This window comes from Hippocampus zosterae, chromosome 3, assembly GCF_025434085.1.
Source record: "Hippocampus zosterae strain Florida chromosome 3, ASM2543408v3, whole genome shotgun sequence".
NCBI classification, from domain to species: domain Eukaryota; kingdom Metazoa; phylum Chordata; class Actinopteri; order Syngnathiformes; family Syngnathidae; genus Hippocampus; species Hippocampus zosterae.
The window spans coordinates 31,099,326-31,118,611 of NC_067453.1; the positions used below are offsets into that span (position 1 = coordinate 31,099,326).

A 19,286-nucleotide genomic window follows, 5' to 3' on the forward strand; every position below is an offset into this window, starting at 1 on the left:
CGGTAGTGGCAACGAACAGCTCGAACCTGTTTTTTTTTTTTTAAAGACGAAACTATTGAGTGCCGCTGCTTTTTGTCGCTCGCGGCCAGAGCAACGCGACGACGCCTCGAAAGATCTCAAACACTCTCGGCGGAATCACCCGCCCGCCCCTTTCAATCTCTTTTCATACTCCCCAGTCTGGAATTTGTTGCCGTGGCCCCGCTCTCTTGCCTCCCGTGATAAAAGTTCTGTCTGCTTCTTTTTCCCTGAAAAGTTGAAGCAGGAAAATGTAGTCTGTCCAAAAGTGGACTCCCCGTCAGCTCGCAGACGTCCCCGCCTCCCCCCAGCGTCTGCCGGCTGACAGGCGGGGCCTCGTTCCCACTGTCCACACCCTTTTTCCAAAGGCTAAAAATAGCCTCCTCCGGGCAGAACAATACAAAACAACTCGCGGCTCATCTACTCAAACATTCCTGACGGAGCCCTCGCCGCCCGGCATGACGACCCGACTCGCCTTGCCGCCGAGATCGGCGTGCCGCTTTATCATCACGCACAAAGACGCGCGAGAATTTGGGAGCGCGCGCGAGGACGAGTTCCGGCGTCATCCCGCGACGCGGCTCGAAAACACGGTTCGTTCCGCGAAGAGCCGGCCGCCATCCGTTTTTAGCGGCCGGCCCCCTCCGGGGCATTTGCGGCGCTACCTTCAGATATACCGGAAGTGACGCAACTTTGTCGAAGACGCAAGCTGTGGTTTGCGGTCGGCTCATTTTGCAACGAGCCGACCTTTCTTCCAAAAACGAGGCGTCAAATTGTTCATCGCCACAGTTTGCTGTCAAAGTAAACATCAAAGCAAAGGGCCTTTTGTCTTTGGAAGGACACAAGCCTACCTTCTGATAGGCCTTAGCTGGGTTAACAAAGGCCATGGACCGCATGCGCTCGTGTTACAAGCCTTTGAAGCGGCTGACGGTTGACGGCATGCAGACAGACAATATAAGAATAGCCCGTGGGAGATCCTTTTTGTTCTCTGCTTGGAAATAAACAAAAACAAGACAAAGAGTATTCCATCTTGCGGAGTCACAATAGCGTCGAAACTCCCCTTCGTTTGGGTCTGCGTGACTGCACTGCGGCCCGGTTGCGCACACCAGAAGGAAGCGCAAGGATGAATGCCCAAACGCTTATATTTGTTTGACCAAATACAATATTATAGAGGGTAGAAAAAACACACACGCACACAACAACTTCTGCTGGGCTAGTGACAACAACGCCACGTGTTGTTGCGTCACTTTGGCCATGAATGAAGTTATGATTCATGACATTATATATGTCATGAGAAACATTGCAAGAAAGAGGTCGAAAAAACAAACAGATCAATCAGTGGGCACCTTATGAGCAATGTTGTAAGTATTTCTCCGCTCTAAAAGTCTTTTTCGTGTTCGCCAAGTGACCGTGTTGTACTTTTCTCGAGATCGCGCTCGTCTATTTCCGTCCGGCTTTGGAACGCCGTACGAAAGTCGGCCGACGGCGTCTTCGCGAGGCTGGCGCGTGACGTCGGCAGAAGGCGTCACGTGACCGAGCGAAAAGGAAGCCCCAAAGTCGCTCGGCGTCCCCCTTTGATTTGGCGTCGTCGTCCCGCGTCCGCCCGTCACGCGTGCGAGTTGTGAGGGCGCCATGTATCGAGTTGCCCTCTCGTCAAGGCACGAGGGTCTCGCGGCGCCGGTCCCAGAGAGGGAGCGCCAGCGTAGCCCCCGCCTCGCCGCGCCCTCGTCCGAACCTCCGAGTGGGCGGGGAGACAGACGCCTCGCAGGAAGACTTGAGAACGTGAGAGCCGCGCGGAGGACACTTTTTCGAGAGCCCATATGCTCGCCTTGTGCCACCGTCGCCCACCTCACGCGTTCGACGCCGACGAGGAAGAGGAAGAGGAAGAGGAGAGCGGCGGCGGCGATGTTTAGGCGACCCAGCGAGGTGCTCGGACGTGTGCCGCTCGGCTTCCTCGAGTAGACTTTTTTTTTTGTTTGCGGAGGGTGAGGGGGTGGGGGGTGTTTGCTAGTTTGTTTTGTTGGGCGTGGGTGAGAGTGAAAACTTCCGACGAGGCGGCTCCACGCCAAATGTCGACGCCCTGAGCGGCGCGGGACCTCGGCCGGCCGAGCCGCCGCCAACTTTGTCGGCCATGCAGGTGAAGAAGCAGCGGCGGTCGCGCCAGAGCGCCGGGGACGACGTGCCGCCGGCGGACGCCCCCCGCAAGAAGTCGTCGTCGTCGTGCTTCTCCAATATCAAGATATTCCTCATTTCGGAATGCGCCCTCATGTTGGCCCAGGGCACCGTCGGAGCTTACCTGGTGAGTTGTCGGCGCGGCGCGGCTCGGCGCGGCTCGGCGGGCGGGCTCCCACTGCACGGCTGGTGGATGGGCAACTTACACGCCGTGGCCTGTGACGGACGGTGTGTGTGTGGGTGGGTGGGTGGGGGGACTTTCCGACTGCAAATCAGCCAGCGAGGGCAACTCGCCCCGTGTCAAGAGCACGGGGACACTGTCGTGTGCTGAAATTGGGAGCCCCCCCCCTCCACTTACTCATGTAACGGTCCCAAGTGAGCTGGATTCTCTCTTGCCGCTCTTTCTCGGGCTCCAAAAATACAAATAAAAGTCGAGAGGGAAGTCTTTTATCCTGTTGTGTAAAATAAGGGCAACATTTCCCCTTCAGGGCACTTCAACCCTAAAATAGGCGGCATGGGAACAAACAAACGGCGAGTAAGCGCCTGGGGGGGGGGGGGGGGGTGCGCAACGTCAGAACTTTCAGGCCATGACATCAGGGAGCCTTTGAAGGACGAATCGCAAACACCTCAAAGGACCGATTCTTGGCCTCCTCTTGCCAAGGCCAAAGAGCGGGCAACATTTGGGGGGGAGGGTTTCAGCACCATGTTGTGTTTTTTTTTCTCCCCAATACCAGTATTCAGTCTGAGCGCTCACCATACTTCTCGGACTTTGGATAGGAAATGTCCGATTGAACGCGAGTCGCCCCCGTGCCGGTCTGCCCCAGTACGGCCGCAGCCCCCGCCAAAGAGGATTTCCTCAACGTCCAGACTAAGTAACAAAGTCACCAAAGCCCTTCGAGGCGTGGGCGTCTTCTTAGCATGGCGGCGGTTTATCCATTGTGCCGCAAATGTCGCTTGAACTTCTTGTTCCGATTCAAATTGAACGAAGACGCCTCCGGCCGACGCGTTCGGTCCCGCGCCGATCCTCAGGCGGCCGAGTCTCCTCATTCCGACGCTTAGCCATGTTTATTCTCAGAGAAGCTGCTTCCTCGGCTCCCTACCACAAGCTGAAAAGAGGCGCTTTCGACGCATTCCAAGATGTAACGGCCTTACAAGGTTCGTGGCGAGTAATCAGAGGAAGCAAACGTGTCCACGCGTCTTAAACAAGTTCTACTCTTGGGTGGCCGATCAAATGCTACTTTTGTTAGTTTGAATCGTCCGCACAGGTTTGATCACGGCAGCCGGCGGCCAATCAAATGTTGACCAATTTTCCGCGCCGAGCGATTTCGCTCGAGTCTTTTGATTTGCGGCCAACCGCGCGCGTCAAAAATGCTCCGCCGGTTGATTTGGACTCTTTCTCATGGCCGCGGACATTTGGGGGGGGGGGGCCGCTGAGAGAATGGAAAATGTTCATTGCGGCCCCGGGGACCGTTTGCCACCGGTTCCAAAATAGCCTGGGAACGGCTCGGACGTGTGGCGGAGCCCCCTCCCGCTTCAGCCAAAGCCGTTTGCTGACGCCATGGCCACCTTCTTTCTGCCGTCCTGAGAAACGGGCCTCGTCCGCCCATCTCTGTCTGTCGGGTGGCAAGCGCGCCAAACGGTGGCTTTATCGTAAGCAAAGCTTTGCCTTGCAGGTGAGCGTCCTGACCACGCTGGAGAGGCGCTTCAACCTGCAGAGCGCCGACGCGGGCGTGATCGCCAGCAGCTTTGAGATCGGCAACCTGGCGCTCATCCTCTTCGTCAGCTACTTTGGGGCCAAGGCGCACCGGCCCCGGCTGATCGGCTGCGGGGGCGTGGTCATGGCCCTGGGCGCCCTCCTGTCGGCGCTGCCCGAGTTTTTGACCAAGCAGTACGAGATCGGCGACACGTGGACGACCGAGGCCGGCCGCGACGTCTGCTCCAACGCCAGCGGCGCCGAAGTCCAGTCGGCCGAGGACGCCGTGTGCGCCAAGCGCAGCAACACCAACATGATGTACCTGCTCCTGATCGGGGCCCAGGTCCTGCTGGGCGTCGGGGCCACGCCCGTGCAGCCTCTGGGCGTGTCTTACATCGACGATCACGTCAAGAAGAAGGACTCCTCCCTCTACATAGGTGAGCGACGCGCCCCGCGGGCACCCGCCGCGCCCGTGCCGGCTGCCAACCAGAGGCCAAATTGTGATTCCCGATGTGATCGCGTTTGACGGAAAGCATCGGAGACTTAGTAGTGGGGGCGGGGGGGGGGGGCGATGAGAGGTGCCCAAAAAGTCTTGGTTTGAACGTGAGAGCGAGGCCGGGCGCCCTCGGAGTCGGCCCTCGGATCCGTCCGCCTCCCGCCATAAGTAAGCGGCGGCCTTTCGGAACAATGCGCTATTGAGTGGCGCTCAGCTGATAGTCGCAATCCCTCGGCGGCGTCAATGGAGGAGATTGTGCACGATCCCGCGCGCCCCGACCCTTTCATTTGCATTCTTCAGCCGATTGCGTGCGCCGCTCGTCACGTGGCCGGACGAGCGGCTCGCCCCCGCCGGGTTTTGCATACGTCCCGCGGACTCGGATTTCACCGCGACGCCGACATCGGCGGCTTGAGGGCGCGTGACGTACGCTCGCCCCGCCGGTGGATTTTTTTTTTAATCAAAGTTAATCCACGCATCGTCTAAGTGGCGTCGCGTCCCTGCCGAGCGTTCGAAGAGGATTTGAGGATTGAAAATGGGAGAAATCTGCGAGGGGGAGAAGCGCTTTGCACATGAGTCACATGTGCTTCGCAGACGGCTGCGCAGGTGCCGCCGCCCGTCCCACAAATTCCCGAGAAGAGTCTCGTCCGTCCCACCCGCCGCTCGGACGGGGCGCCCGCTCTCTCCTCAAACGACGAGGCGCGTGCGGCAACGCTTGCGATCACTTCCCGCCGTATCGCCAAAGATGCGCATCGGATACGTGGAGGCGTTAGAAAGGCGGCCATGAGACATCTTCTGGGAAAAACTGCCTTTTGTATTTTGTTTTTATTTGGGGGACGGGGGCGTCGGCAGAATTTTCGGAGGCCGTCTTCTCGGGAAGCTCGTCGGCGGCCAGCGGCGCGTTGCGGGCGGGCTCAAATCGGAGCGCGCCCATTTGTGTATGGCCCTCCAATATGGCCGCCGGTAGTGCATTGTGGGTAATTGCTAAAAGGACGGAGCCCTCTGTAGAAAGACTTTTGAGCGAGGCGCGATCAGCGCGCGGGGCAGGAATGCCGAGCGACCCGCCCGCGCGGCGGACGGCAGTGGGTTGGGTCGTGCGCGCATAGCGCAAAAGGCTCGTGAAAAGCAAGTCGTGCGGAGGCTCGCGCCGGCGGGCCCTCCGCCTGAAAGCGAGGCCTCATGAAATCATGAAACATGAATCATTAAGAGTTGGGAATTGCTTGTTGACGGCACCAACGATCACTTCCGATATGCCCAATCCAAAAGAGATCTGGGTCAAAGGTCGACCTCCCGCCGCACACCGAAACATTTCACACCACGGCCCTACACTCTTCCACTTGACTGTTGTCGTGACGCGTTCATTTTGCCATGTTCCTTTCCAAGCGTCATCATCACTCCGACATCAAGCAATCCCTGATTTTGGACTTGAGGAACTCTTTCCTCCCTCCAGACAATAATATCATCTGGAAGCCTCGTACTTCAAAATCAACGCATCTCTCTGTGCGCGTGCGCGCGTGTGTGGAAAAGAATTGAGATTGATTGAGGTCAATTAGCGCTCTTCGGGCTTCTTGAGCCCGGGGTTAATCGGACTCAAAAGATTACGTGGGTGGCGCTCAGCTTCCGGGGGTAGGGGGGGTGGGGGGGGGCACGTGGCCTAAGAGCGGATCACAGCTCGGCCCTTCTCCAAAGGGCAACGTGCTCCATGCGCGGTACCCGGCCGGCTAGTTTTCTCATTTTTGGCAGATGCCGCCGCGCTTGTTTTTTTTGTTTTTTGTGGCCTCGGAGCAACCGAGCGGCCCGCCCGATTTCCTTCATGTCGCCGAGCTCCGCTTGATCGTTTGTTGAACGCTCGAAATGGTGTGCCCTGCGATTGGCCAGCAAGCGGTTGAATGTGTTCTGGGATAGGCTCCCTCACCCTCCTGAGGATGAACCGGTTCGCTTCACGGGTGAACGGATGTTAACATAGAAGCACCCACCCCAAAAAAAAAGTTTCTTTTTTCTCCCATATGTTGAGCAGCTCCACCTATGGTGGGTGAACGTGAAACACGCGCCGCAACGTCGTCCTCAATGGGCCGGCTGCCCGGATGGCTTCTCGTTTTGAAGAGACTGCACAGCCGCGATCGTCTTCCTCCATTCATCCCCGCGCTGGAAATGGCTTTCGCGCGGCTGTTATTTGACGGCGGCGGCCGTTCGGGAAGCGCGTGGCCCTCCGACGCCGGTCACCTCGCTCTCAAATTCTGACCTGCGCCATTTTGGCACGTCCGCGCGCCGCCTCCCTCTTTGGCGTAGCATTTCTTTGTCCTTTTGACGGGTAGGCGTTAACGCGGCGTTATTCGCCGTTGACGAGGATCAAGCTGGCCCCCGCGGTTGGGTTGCAAAAGCGCCACAGGCCGCCGTGTCTCATCTGGCTGGATTACTGAGCCAATTTGAGCGGGATTAGCGCGGGAGACCAAGGCCCTTCTTTGCCTTCGCGCAGAGCGCCGAAAACGGCAGAAACGACTGCGGCCGACACGGTCGTGCGCCGAGACGACGCCTTGTTCCTTAGGACTTTTCTTGCCAGGTCACCAAACTTTGGGACCTTTGGTGGGGGTCGGACCTGTGGAGACGGCCTTGTCGCTCGCGTTTGTATTGCACTGCTGCAAAGTTGTCAGGAGCGCTTTCTGAGGGGCCGGAGGCGCGGCTCGACTAAATGCTTGCGACTCGGACCAAATGGCCCGTCGCTTTAATCCGTGCGATTGTCAATCGACAGTGGGGGCGGGGGGGGAAATGAACCAATATCAATCATCTTGGGCCCGGATGCGCCCCCGCCATCAATCTGGCCAGTTTCCTGACGCGACAGGTCTCCTCTCGGCATTTTGTTGGCAGACCAAGTGCCCCTTAGCGAGCGGCGGGTTGGTCGTTTGTCGTGACGTGTTTAGTTGCATTGTGAAACGACAACCCATCAAGCTCGTTGTGTTGTGTTGTTGTTGTTTGTTTTTATTAGCGTGACCTGCGACATTCCTGTTAGTTTCAAACGATAGCTAACAGGCGCCATCCGCGCCTGCGGCTTTTTCCAAGTGCGGAAAGGGAAAGGCTCGCGGGCACAGACTTTGCCGGCCTGGTTCTCTTGCTCTCTAAACAAATTAGGCGGAGGCATAAAGACGAGCAGAGCTCCGTGATCGAATTAACGTCTGACGTACTCCCCCGGGAGGATCATTGAAAAGGGCTTCGTTGAGCTGCGGCGCAAACGACTTTGTTCAGCGCTGAGCCACTTCCGGGGCCAAATGCGTTTTGGTGCGCCGGCGCCTTGCCAAAGGAGCCCGCGGCCGTCCATTCTCCTCCTCGCTGGGCTCGGGCCTTATCTGATGGATGGAGAGAGATGTTCCTCAGGAAACGGGGCTCTGTCTCGACTTGGGACACGACCTGCACGCGATGTTGCCGGCGAGGGAGCTTTTTTTTCGTTTTTTTTTTTACGGCTCGCGCTCCATTTGACGCAAGTGCGGCCAAAGGAGCGGGCGTCGGATCGGGCCGCAATGCATCAATGATTTGATGCCGTGTCACGTTCGGTATTTGACAGCAGGGGGCAGGCGTTCTCGCTTGCCACCCGCCCGCCTGCCTGCCGGCCATTTGTCGGTGATTGCAGCTGCTATATCGAGGCGCTGCGGCCGTCGACTCCCTGCCGGAGTATTCCACGCCGTGCCATTGCTATTGCTGCCTTCAAGACTATTGACAATTGTTGCCTTCCGAGATGCCCTCTCGTGTGCCATGAGACTATTTGGCCTAAACTTTCTCCTTGCCGGCCGTTTTTTTTTTCACAAGCCTTTTCTGTTGCCTCGTTATAATTATTTCCTGCTTCTCTTTTTGACCGGCATTTTCTGTTGTCCGTTTAGAGGGCGGGGGAGGGGGCGACAAAGTTCCTTTCCGTGTCTGCCATTTGGGTGATCCACTTATCTCCAGTTTGTTGCGCACGAAGCGATGACTCTGTGGCTTCGAGCTCAACGTGACATGCTGAAGCTCATTTCGTGATTGCCGCTCATACGAGCGAGCGCTCGCAGACTGGAGGAGCGCACGTGCGTGTGTGTGTGTAATACACAGTAGATAGATGGACACTTCCACACACTTGTTGAACTACAAAATGCGACGATGTGCAGTTTGATGACTTTTCTCGGAAGAGCGGCGTTCACGCGGAAGCCGCCGTCCGTCTCTTCCGGAAGCTTCCGATCCATGTTGCGTTGGCGTCAACCGGCCGGGGGCCGCTCCGCCTCCGGTCGGTGTGAAAATGCCGTCGGGTTGCAATTTGACATGCGCTGTCCCACATGTGCCGCGTGCAGGGATCCTCTTTTCCACGCTGGTGTTCGGGCCCGCCTGCGGCTTCATCCTGGGTTCCGTCTGCACCAAGTTCTACGTGGACGCCGTCTTCATCGACGCCGGTGAGTGGCCTCGGTCGCCGAGTCCCCCGGCACGGAGCGCACGTGACCCGGGCCCGGCCTGCTCGCAGATAAGCTGGGAATCGGCCCGGAAGACCCGCGGTGGATCGGCGCCTGGTGGGCGGGCTTCCTCCTGTGCGCCGCCTTACTCTTCTGCTCGGCGCTGCCCATGTTCGGCTTCCCTCAGTCGTTGCCCCGCAAGGACGGCGAGGAGGGTGCCGACAGCGAGCGGGCCATGCTGCCCCCGCCCGCTCCTCCGGCTCCCAACTCGGAGGCTCCCAAGCCCCCCTCCTGCTGCCAGCAACTCAGGGGTGAGCCTTCCACAGCGCACCTTGTTTTTTTTTCTTTTGATGCCTTGAAGTGTTGCATTTTCCAATGACGTCGAGCGTCTCGAGTGCGCCACCTAAATGAAGGTGCCGCGCCCGCCAACGGCAAAGACTGCGCGCGGCCGACTTGTTTGAGGGCCTCCGAGCGATGGTGTCACGGGCCCGTCGAGCTCGCTAGTTGCGGCTTCAGACGGGAAGCCTTCTCCGGGTTAGGTCACGTCAGCGCGGAGCTCTGATCGCCGCGTGGTTGTCGTTGTCGTTGTCGTTGGCCCGCAGTGATCCCCAAGGTGACCAAAGAGCTGCTGTCCAACCCGGTGTTCACCTGCGTCATCCTGGCCGCCTGCATGGAAATCGCCGTGGTGGCCGGCTTCGCCGCCTTTTTGGCCAAATACCTGGAGCAGCAATTTAACCTGACCACCACCTCGGCCAACCAGCTGCTAGGTGGGTGCGCGCGCCCTCCGTCCGCCCCCGAAAGCAAACTTTGGCGTCAGCGAAAGGGTGCGCCTTTGCGGCGCAGGCATGACGGCCATCCCGTGCGCCTGCCTGGGCATCTTCATGGGAGGCCTGCTGGTGAAGAAGCTGAAGCTGTCGGCGCTGGGAGCCGTTCGCATGGCCATGCTGGTCAACCTGATCTCCACCGCCTGCTACGTCTCCTTCCTCTTCCTGGGCTGCGACACGGGCTCGGTGGCGGGCGTCACCGCCAGCTACGGCAACAAGTAAGGACGCGCCGTCGGGCTCCCGTCCCGCGACGCTTCTGGTCCTGGCCGTACCGGAGGCCGTCGGGGACCTCCTCCGCGAGCGGACAGTTGACCGTAGTAAGTAAGTAAGTGGCCGTGTTGTGTTCAGTACGCTGCAGGTGGGCAAGAGGCCCGAAGCGCCGTGCATCAATGGCTGCAACTGCTTCACGTCGTCCATCAGCCCCGTGTGCGGCTCGGACGGCGTCACCTACCTGTCGGCCTGCTTCGCCGGATGCACCCGCGCCGTCGGGCAGGTATGCGTCACGCCGACCGCGACGCCGTGGAGCCTACGCCGCGGCCGATTGGCCTCGTCGCAAGGGAAAAAAACACAAATGTCATGTGGTGCCATTTCCGGCAGTTCGGCGACAAAGCCGGAAATGCAATCGATTCCTCCGCCGTTCTGTTGCGTACGCAATGTTTAAAACCGCGAACTACGTCCTGCCCTCTCGGAACTACTTTTGGGAGCCGCGTTGAATGCATGGTTCTTTGGAAGCGGAAAAGAGCGCTTGCTTGCTTGGTTTGTTTGTTTGTTTGTTTTTTCCCACAAATTCAAATTGAAATTCCGTCCCATGGCAGAAGAAGTCCTCTTTTTCAACGGGCAGCCTTAGCAGCTGGCGGGGGGACTCCGATGCCGGGAAGTTGGAGGAGGTCACTCGCGTCTCTCCTCCAACTCACCCAAAAGTGCTTTTCGTGCATTGGAATATCGCAGAGCTTCATTTCCCAAGTGCAGTTTTGTCAAATGAACGATGCGCTGAAGAGATTTCATGTCCTTCCAATTCCGCATTCAAATGTGTCTTCCAATTCGATGTCGTTGGGGTCGTTGCGTCTCGTGGCCGTCCGTTTGTATTATTTTAAAACGTTCACGGCTGACGCAGGACAGACGGCAAAGACGATCCCGTTCCTCTCCCTTTTTATGAAAGCAGATGTTTATCTTGCAAAGACTATTTTTGCAAAGGTTTGCTTTCAGATGGTGCCGACAGAGAAATTCTCTTTTTTTTAAGTAACATATTGGAATCATGAAAAAAAAAAGAATGTTTTTGAATTTTTTTAATGTACTGGCTCGTCCACTCCCAGCTTCTGTGCAACGGTCAAGCCCGAATCAAATATCTTTGCCTCCTTCCTCGAGCTGACACACGTCACGTCACGCCCGGCGCACATCCCGTTACGTCGTAGCGCGGAGGCGTTTGTTTTGTCAACCGTCTTTTGGCTTTGTTTTTTTTTTCCCCTCTGCGCGCAGAACCTGAGCGGATGCGCTTGCGTCTCCCCCGAGAGCGAATTAGCCACGGCGGTTGCGGGCAAATGCCCGACGGCCGGCTGCCAGGAGGCCTTCCTCATCTTCCTGTGCATCATCTGCTTGTGCAGCCTGGTGGGCGCCATGGCCCAGACGCCCTCCGTCATCGTTCTCATCAGGACCGTCACCCCCGAGCTCAAGTCGTACGCGCTTGGCGTCTTGTTTCTCTTGCTGCGACTCCTGGGTAGGACGCGCTCACGTCTCGTCCGATGCGCAATGTTGATGCCGCGGGGCGGGGGCGGCATTCTGACTGCTGGATAGTCAAGGGCTTTTCTGTCGGTGTTCCGCCAGGCTTCATCCCGCCGCCCCTGATCTTCGGGGCCACCATCGACTCCACGTGCCTGTTCTGGAGCTCGGACTGCGGCGACAAAGGCGCGTGCCTGCTGTACGACAACCTGTCGTACCGCCGGCTGTACGTGAGCCTGGCCATCATCCTCAAGGCGGTGGCCTTCCTCCTCTACACCACCACCTGCTTCTGCCTCCGTCGCAACTACGACGCCTACATCAAGAGCCACGAGGCCAACGTGGCCCCCGCCGACTTCTACCCGTCGCTCTCGGAGGCCCCCAAAGCGGACAGGACGCAGTTCATATATAACCTGTCGGACCGCGAGTATTGCGAAACCGTGGAGTCGGTTTTATAGCGACTGCTTCGGGCACGCCGGATCCTCTGGCCAAGGAACCCCTTCGTCCCGCGTCCGAACGCCGATGAACCGCCGCCGGCCAATTCGTCATCCCCAACGCACGAGTCCGTGGCTTTTTGGCCTGCGTGGCGCCAGGCGGGTGGCCGGGCGAAAACGTTTCGCCTGGATTTCCATGGGAAGTAACGATGGGTCATTTTTGGAAATTGAGCGGCAGATTTGTCTTTTTAAGCCGTCCGACGTTATTCTCGCGAAAACTCGGCGGTTTCATTGTGCTGTCATCCGGTGGCATCAAGGAAAAGGATGTCGACGTGCGTCGAGAGAGACAGAAAATCCTCCACCTTCGAAAGCTTTCGAGTGGCTCCCGCGTGCTTTGCCGCCACCCGGTGGCAACTACGGGCACTCGCAAATTTGGGGCGTTTGTCAATGCATTCCGATCCGATCCAATCATCCAACCGTCATCTGAAGCCATTCACCATTTAATCCCGACAATTCCGTGACTTCCTCACGATTTCCATGGAAATCTTCCGGTGTGCAAAATTCCCAGGAGTTTGCAACCCTCATCGCTAGGCAGGCTAGCCAGATGCAGATGACAAAAATGTTCCCAGTTTAGGTCATTGTGTCCTGGACTCAACGACAGTAGTTTCCGCATTCGTACAGCTTTGGCACGGTTGCATTGCAGCGTCGGACGTGGTGTGTGTGTGTGTGTGTGTACACGGTGCACACGGTGCACTCTGTGATCAAGGAGTATCTATCAGGGCCATGTGCAAATATGACCTCAATTAGTCGTAACCAGAATAAAGTTCAAATTGAAAAAAAAAAATCAAGATTTGTCTGCTGTACTTGGAAGCTCTTGAAATGAACCCGTGCAGGCAAGTTTAGAATATTGTTTCCAAATGTAAGAATGAAGTTGAAATACGACAAGAACATATTTGCGATACGATCCCAAGCGTAGATTGAATCGCTTCCTAATTGGCTTCTCCTCAGCGGGGTTGGGGCGTGCCGGAGCCTCTGCCGTTCGTCTTGGGGCAGCAGACTGGGCCCCCCTCAGCTGCTTGCCAGCCACCTTGTCTTAAGGAGCGCGCAGGCCGCTTGCCAAGTTTTTCAAGTGCGCACTGAGTGACCTTTGGAGAGCTCCACAAAAGTGAGGGCGGTTGCCGGGAGTCGCCGAGCCTTTACCCCACTCGGACCGTTGACTCGGGTGGCCTCTCGGACCTTGTCCAAATTGTTCTCGCGGCGGACGGAAGCCCGTCCTTCGCGCGAGTGCAATTGTGCGACCCCCATCCCTTAGGACCGACTGAGCCTTGTTCAACTGCTGTTCACATGGAAGCCTTCTCCACTTGGTTCTTCAAAGCTCTCTCTTTCGCTCTCTCTCGCTCTCTCTCTCTACTGTGGTTGAGAGGAGAGACATTTCATCTGTGCTGTATGTTGCACACAGCATATTTGACAATAAAGTTGACTTGACTTTTACCAGCATGAAAAAGTGATGACGTGAGAAAAAAAGTCTGTCCCGTCATGTCACTAGAGCTGCTGGATGATTTAGGTGATAGATTGCTTCATTCTTAGCAATAACCTATCAACTGAAAACTCACAAGACAGGAGGTTCCAAGGCCAGAATGTGGCTCCCTCCGGTGGACACGTCGCACCATCGCACCCATCCTGTCTGAACTTCCGGTTCCATCACGGCACCACATTAAAAACCAAATTTATGAAAGCAAACTGAAATCGATATGAGCTGATTATGAAAAGGGAGATAAAACGACTGAATATATAAACAAATACGAAGGTGATGTCACAAAACATGCATTTAAACACGATTTTTAGTGCCACAAAGCATGGTGGGAGCTCTTGCTAAAAAAAAAAAACAACTGAAATCTAAATCAAGTGCCTCAGCTTTGGGGGGTTGATCCTGTTTCTCCTCTCTGTTAATATTTGCCCTGGTGTGGAGAAGATTCTCTCTGAGGGGACACAGACGGTATGATTTGTCTTGATTAGCCAGCCGCAGGGGAAAGGAATCAAGTTGATTGACTCCAGTCGGACTTAAGTGAACAACTTTGGGGGCATTTTAAATTTGTTACCACAGCTCCTGGAACCAAAGTGCTGTGGCTAATCTGCGAAATCATTGTGACTAGATTGGACAGGATTTGCGTGGTTTTATTTTTTAATACGGATTGATTTGGGTCATGCCCGTTCCTTGAATCTAAGACTTCTATATGACCAGCAAATAGGTGACCTTTATGACATGTTTTCTTTCAAGTTGGAGTGACTCAAATTGGGGTTGCTCTCTGAGGCGCTTTCGTGTCACTATTACTGTGTTCGATTCTGACACTTGAGGAGTGAAAATGCTTGGCATGGAAACTTGCTCACGCTGTGGATTTCGCTGCATTTCGGCGTCTCGAGCAGCTTTCAACTTTGAGCTCTTCGGTAAGTTGAACCAAACCAACACAAACGCCATCAATGCTTGTGTGTTGCAGCTGAAATTTGATAGTGTCACCCACTATCAAATTGATCCAAAATTTGTGTTTACAATGAAGGCATTGCCGATTATCAATATAAGGGACGTGAATAATATTAATTGGATTCGATACAGCTCACCTTGAATTGATGATAAACACGTCAGTGTTGACTGCGAAAGGGATGCTTGTATTATACATTCGCGAGTTAAAAACAAGATCTATGGTCAATATGTATTTTCTATTAAAACTGCCCCAATCTTTGCCTGTTTTTTTAAAAAATTGGATGTAATCCAAAGGCTAAAAGAAATAAAAGTAAAGCCAGCCCTGAATATGGCTCCCTCCGGTGGAGACCTCGCCCCATTGCACCCCTCCATTTTGGATAGGACTTCCCCATTGGTCGTTGACACCCTCTTTGGGAGCCTTTTTGCAGCAGCGAAAACGACAATGGCATTCGCAAAGAATTCTTTGCTGTCATACGACTAGCTGCTGGATGATTTAGGTATTCATTCTAAATTCGTCCACGTATCAACTCATGTTGAATGATCTACCTGAAAGCCACACTCTCCGAAGGCCTGTGTCTCCCTCCGGTGGACACACTGCGCCATCGCACCCTTCCAAACTGTTTGAAATGTCGGAAGGTGCGCTTTGTGCTCGTCGAACCGGTTTGGGGAGCCTTTAGCAGCCACAAAACTAATGAGGGCATGAGAAACAATTCTGCCCTGTCGTCTCACTTGCTTTTCGTCTCTTTGTGCTTTCATCGACCAACTCGTTTATAGAATTGTCTTCCAAAAAAACAAAGCCACACTCTCCGAAGGTCTGAATATGTCTCCCTCCGGTGGACACGCCGCGCCATCTCACCCATCCTGTCTGAACTTCCTGTTCAATCACGGTACCGCATTAAAAAACGAATTTATGAAAGAAAATTTAAACAATCTTGGCTGATAATGACAAGAGAGAAAAAACGACTGAATAAACAATGGATGCAAAACAAATGGGAAAATAATTGTCACAAAGAAAATAGTTGTCACAAAACGCAATTAAAATAAATTCTTACTGTTGCAAAGCATTATGGGAGCATTTCTGAACATATCGTAGCCCTCCAATCCAACCTTACCGCACACTCACGGTGCCACTTTTAAACACATTTGTGAAAGCAAACTGAAATAAATCTGAGCTGAAGATGAAAAGAGAAAAATGACTGAATAAATTATGTATCCAAAACAAAATAAGTGTCATAAAACATGCATTTAAGCTCGATGCTTAGTGCCGCATAGCATGCTGGGAGCTATTCCGTCGCCATTACATTCAATATAAAATGGCTTCCGCTCTTGCTCCATTTTACTGATTTAAGGACGTTCTGGAAAAAAAATTAAATGACATTCTGACACTTTTTACAATCTTCATGATGTATTTTAAGAAGTTTTTGAAGCATTTCTATATTTGGTCTGTGTGTATTACAGCATACGCTTGAGGAATGCTGAGCGGGGAAATTGTTTATCTTCCCAGCATTCACTGCGGCACACGCAGAATGTAAATTGTGTTTAAATGTCTGTTCTAGGGACATTATTTCTTTTGCCATTGCTTTTATTGTCATTTTGAGTCATTGGTTTTACTGTGTCACTTTTTACCCGTACTTTATTCAGTTTGCTATTACCGAATGTGATAATTAAGAATTGGTTGTGACACCTTGACTGTAAATGGTATGACGATAAATCAAGTACCAATGCCTTTCACATTGATTTCAGTTGCCGTCTCACCTTTGCAATCAAGTGAGTGCAGCCCCCTGTGCAGCCCCCTGTGCAGCCCCCTGTGCAGCCCCCTGTGCAGCCCCCTGTGCAGCCCCCTGTGCAGCCCCCTGTGCAGCCCCCTGTGCAGCCCCCTGTGCAGCCCCCTGTGCAGCCCCCTGTGCAGCCCCCTGTGCAGCCCCCTGTGCAGCCACTAGGTAAAATACTTGATCGTGCTGATTTGTACATGGCTTGATCATGCCTGATCTACCACTTTAGAGTAGCTTGAATTGATAGCTTCATTTCAAGCCGAAGTGCTTTTCTCCATGACATGGCATGGCCTCCATCTCACGCTGGGCCTTTCTCCCCTACATGGAAGGCTCTCAATCTCAGGCTGGGCCTTCCTCCGTGACAAGACATGTCTTCCATCTCATGCTGGGGTGCGCCCGCCCCCTCACGCGGAATTTAATTGTCGGGAAACATAATTGTCAGAACACGCATACTTAAACACCGCTAAGTATGATGGGAACTATAGCAAAAAAAACGAACTAAAATCTATCTTAGCTGATTATGAAAAGGAAAAATCGACTGAATAATTAATGTATCCAAACAAATAGGAAAATGATTGTCACAAAGGAAATAGTTGTCAAAAAACGCATTTAAATGCAATTCTTAGTGACGCAAAGCATGATGGGAAATATTCAGCAAAAAAAAGCCACCATCTCGAAGGCATGAAAGTGTCTCCCTCGGGTGGACACTCCACGCCATCGCACCCTCCAATCCAAATTTCCAGTACAATCACGGTCCCACATTAAAAACTAAACTTATGAAAGCAAACTGAAATCAATCTGAGCTGATGATGGAAAAGAGAAAAAACGACTGAATAAATGATGTATCCAAAACAAATAAAATAAGTGTCACAAAACATGGATTTAAACTCGATTCTTAGTGCTGCAAAGCAATGTGGATCATTTGCAAACATTATAGAGCTCTCCAAGCCGACCATCTAGTTAACTCACGGTGCCACTTTTAAATACATTTATGAAAGCAAACTGAAATCACGCCGAGCTGATGATGAAAAGAGAGAAAAAACGACTGAATAAATGATGTATCCAAAACAAATAAAATAAGTGTCACAAAACATGTATTTAAAATCGATGGTTGGTGCCGCAAAGCATTCTGGGAGCTATTCCGTCGGCATTACATTAAAGGAAATGGCTTCCGCTCTTGATCCTTTTCCTGATTTAATGATATTCTGGGAAAACGAAAATTAAATGACATTCTGACACTTTTTCCAATCTTCGCGATGTATTTTAAGAAGTTTTCGAGGTGTACGCATTTCTATTTTCGAATGGTCTGCGTGGATTTACAACATACGGTCACGGAATACTGGGCTGGAAACTATACCTTCCCAGCATTCATTGCTGCACTCAAAGTATGTAAATTTGGTTTAAATGTATGTTTTTATATACGTTATTTCTTTACTTATTAGAGTTATTGCATCATTTTAAGTCATTGTCTTTATTGTGTCATTCTCAATCATATTTTATTCAGTTTGTGATGACCGAATGTGATAATTTCGAATTTGATGTGACACCTTGACTGTAAGGGGTGGCGTGATTGTATATATTCCAATGCATTTTGCATTGCAACTAAAGGTTACATTCCTGACAGGGCGCCTTTTTAAAGGCGATACAAGCTCCCTGGTTTACAACAGCGCTCTTTGACATTGGAGGTGCAGGCACCTGTGCTTCTGCCTACAGCGAGGATCTGCAAGATCATCTTCAAGTGATCGTCCTAGACCACCATCTACAAGGTAAGACTAATTTTTGTCTTGAGGCGAGTGCCCCTCCCCGGAGGCGAGTGCCCCTCCCCGGAGGCGAGTGCCCCTCCCCGGAGGCGAGTGCCCCTCCCCGGAGGCGAGTGCCCCTCGAGTATTTTGAAAGTGGCGAAATGCTCCCATTTGTGGTTGGAGTTCCCTTACTGGGGTTGAATTCAGTGGGTTATGGGTAGGAGCGGGTTTCCGACCTAGTGTTGGTTAGTAATCGGAGACAGGTGTTGGTGTTGGTGTTGGTGTTGTGGGTTTGGGTTGCAGTTGCAGTTGCAGTTGCGTTGATCTGCCATCCGCCAAAATGCCTAAAACTCGAACGGACTAGGGCTTACTGCCGAATCCTAACTCTAATCAAAACCCCTAACCCTGATTTCTCCCGCCAACTAACTCTCACCCCCCCCCCAAACCCCAAGAAACTGGTGTCCAAACTTGGTCTTGAAAGACTGCCGTCATGCCTGTTTTTCCATCTCTCCCAGGAGCAACGTGCCCCGATTCAAATAATCAGGATCATTCAAAAATGCTAGCTGATGAGCTGATTATCTGAATCAGGTGTGTTGCACCTGTCGGGGCTTGAAAACGGGCAGAAAAGTGGCCCTCAAGCCCCGGAGTTGGACATGCCTACCCCTCAAACCCCAATCCTCATGCTCAACCAACACCTAACCTCGAGCCTCATCTCCCCTCCCCCACAACAACAAGGCAGATGCAGACTTGGTTGTTGTGATTGCAGGATGCTCCATGTCTTGCGTGTCGTGCTATATGACTAATTTTTGCTCACTGTTCTGTAGAGCGCTTTGTTTTAGATGCATGTTGTGAAAGCTCCGTGTAAATGACGATGCATCACACCCAGTCCTCACCCTGCTCCTAAACCACTAATCATACTCCAAACACGAACCCCACGCCATCTTCGAACACCCTTAACCTGTATTCCTCTCAGGTTGCAGTGACAGGGTTTGACCAGCAGAGGGCGGCTATCGCTGCTTGCTGTGCAGGGCCAAAGGGGCTCTCACATTTTACAGTGAAGAACTTGAACTTCGCCACCTAAATTCTGTAACCCGAACCCGTGACCCTATTCTTAAACCTAACCCCAATCGCCAGACTCCCCAACACTCGTACGCCACCTTCAACATTGACGTGAGTGGTAGATTGATAATTGCTCGATTTTCTTCCAAGTTTTCCTTGAACAGGGTTTCACCATAAAGAACAAATTCTCAGCAGCACAAGGTAAGTTGATGTTCACTTGATCCGAGTTACTTTGCAAAAAACAAACATGATTTTTGTTGTGCTAGGTCCAAAGAGAACACGATAGCTGATCTCTGGAGGATGAGTTGGGAGCAGGAGGTTGTTATTCTGGCGCACCTGAAGGAAGTGAGTGGTTGTCATGCAGCAAAACGGCGGCATAAAGGGGACTTCTGACCCCCGATCCTCCCAAAAATTTAATTTGGGTCTCACCCTCATTTTCAGTTAATCTAAAATTCCTTACCATTGCAAGTGGCAAGAGAAAAATGGA

The 19,286-nt window shown here is 53.1% G+C and overlaps 2 protein-coding genes across 3 annotated transcripts in view; one reads left to right on the forward strand and one right to left on the reverse strand.

The window, feature by feature from the left end:
• The window catches only part of LOC127598003 (pinopsin-like), a 143,708-nt gene that overhangs the window by 89,821 nt on the left and 34,601 nt on the right, over nt 1-19,286 (reverse strand). The gene's annotated exons all lie outside the window — the stretch shown is intronic.
• LOC127597992 (solute carrier organic anion transporter family member 3A1-like) lies at nt 1,475-11,823 on the forward strand. 2 transcript variants are annotated; one of them, XM_052061444.1, is made up of 9 exons: nt 1,475-2,311; nt 3,858-4,314; nt 8,681-8,779; nt 8,848-9,087; nt 9,379-9,543; nt 9,620-9,818; nt 9,949-10,093; nt 11,077-11,314; nt 11,422-11,823. In XM_052061444.1, the coding sequence occupies exons 1-9, from the start codon at nt 2,144-2,146 to the stop codon at nt 11,769-11,771; spliced, it is 2,061 nt and encodes a 686-aa protein (XP_051917404.1). In that variant the 5' UTR covers nt 1,475-2,143; the 3' UTR covers nt 11,772-11,823. The 2 variants fall into 2 exon arrangements, with proteins under 2 accessions (XP_051917404.1, XP_051917405.1); XM_052061445.1 differs by lacking the exon at nt 8,848-9,087 and having other exon boundaries at nt 1,476-2,311.

Bases quoted from the DNA above. Each gene is read 5' to 3' on its own strand.
- LOC127597992 (XM_052061444.1), top strand. From the start codon at position 2,144: ATGCAGGTGAAGAAGCAGCGGCGGTCGCGCCAGAGCGCCGGGGACGAC. The intron at 9,088-9,378 runs GTGAGCCTTCCA...GTTGGCCCGCAG, and splicing joins CTGCTGCCAGCAACTCAGGG to TGATCCCCAAGGTGACCAAA. The intron at 9,544-9,619 runs GTGGGTGCGCGC...TTTGCGGCGCAG, and splicing joins CTCGGCCAACCAGCTGCTAG to GCATGACGGCCATCCCGTGC.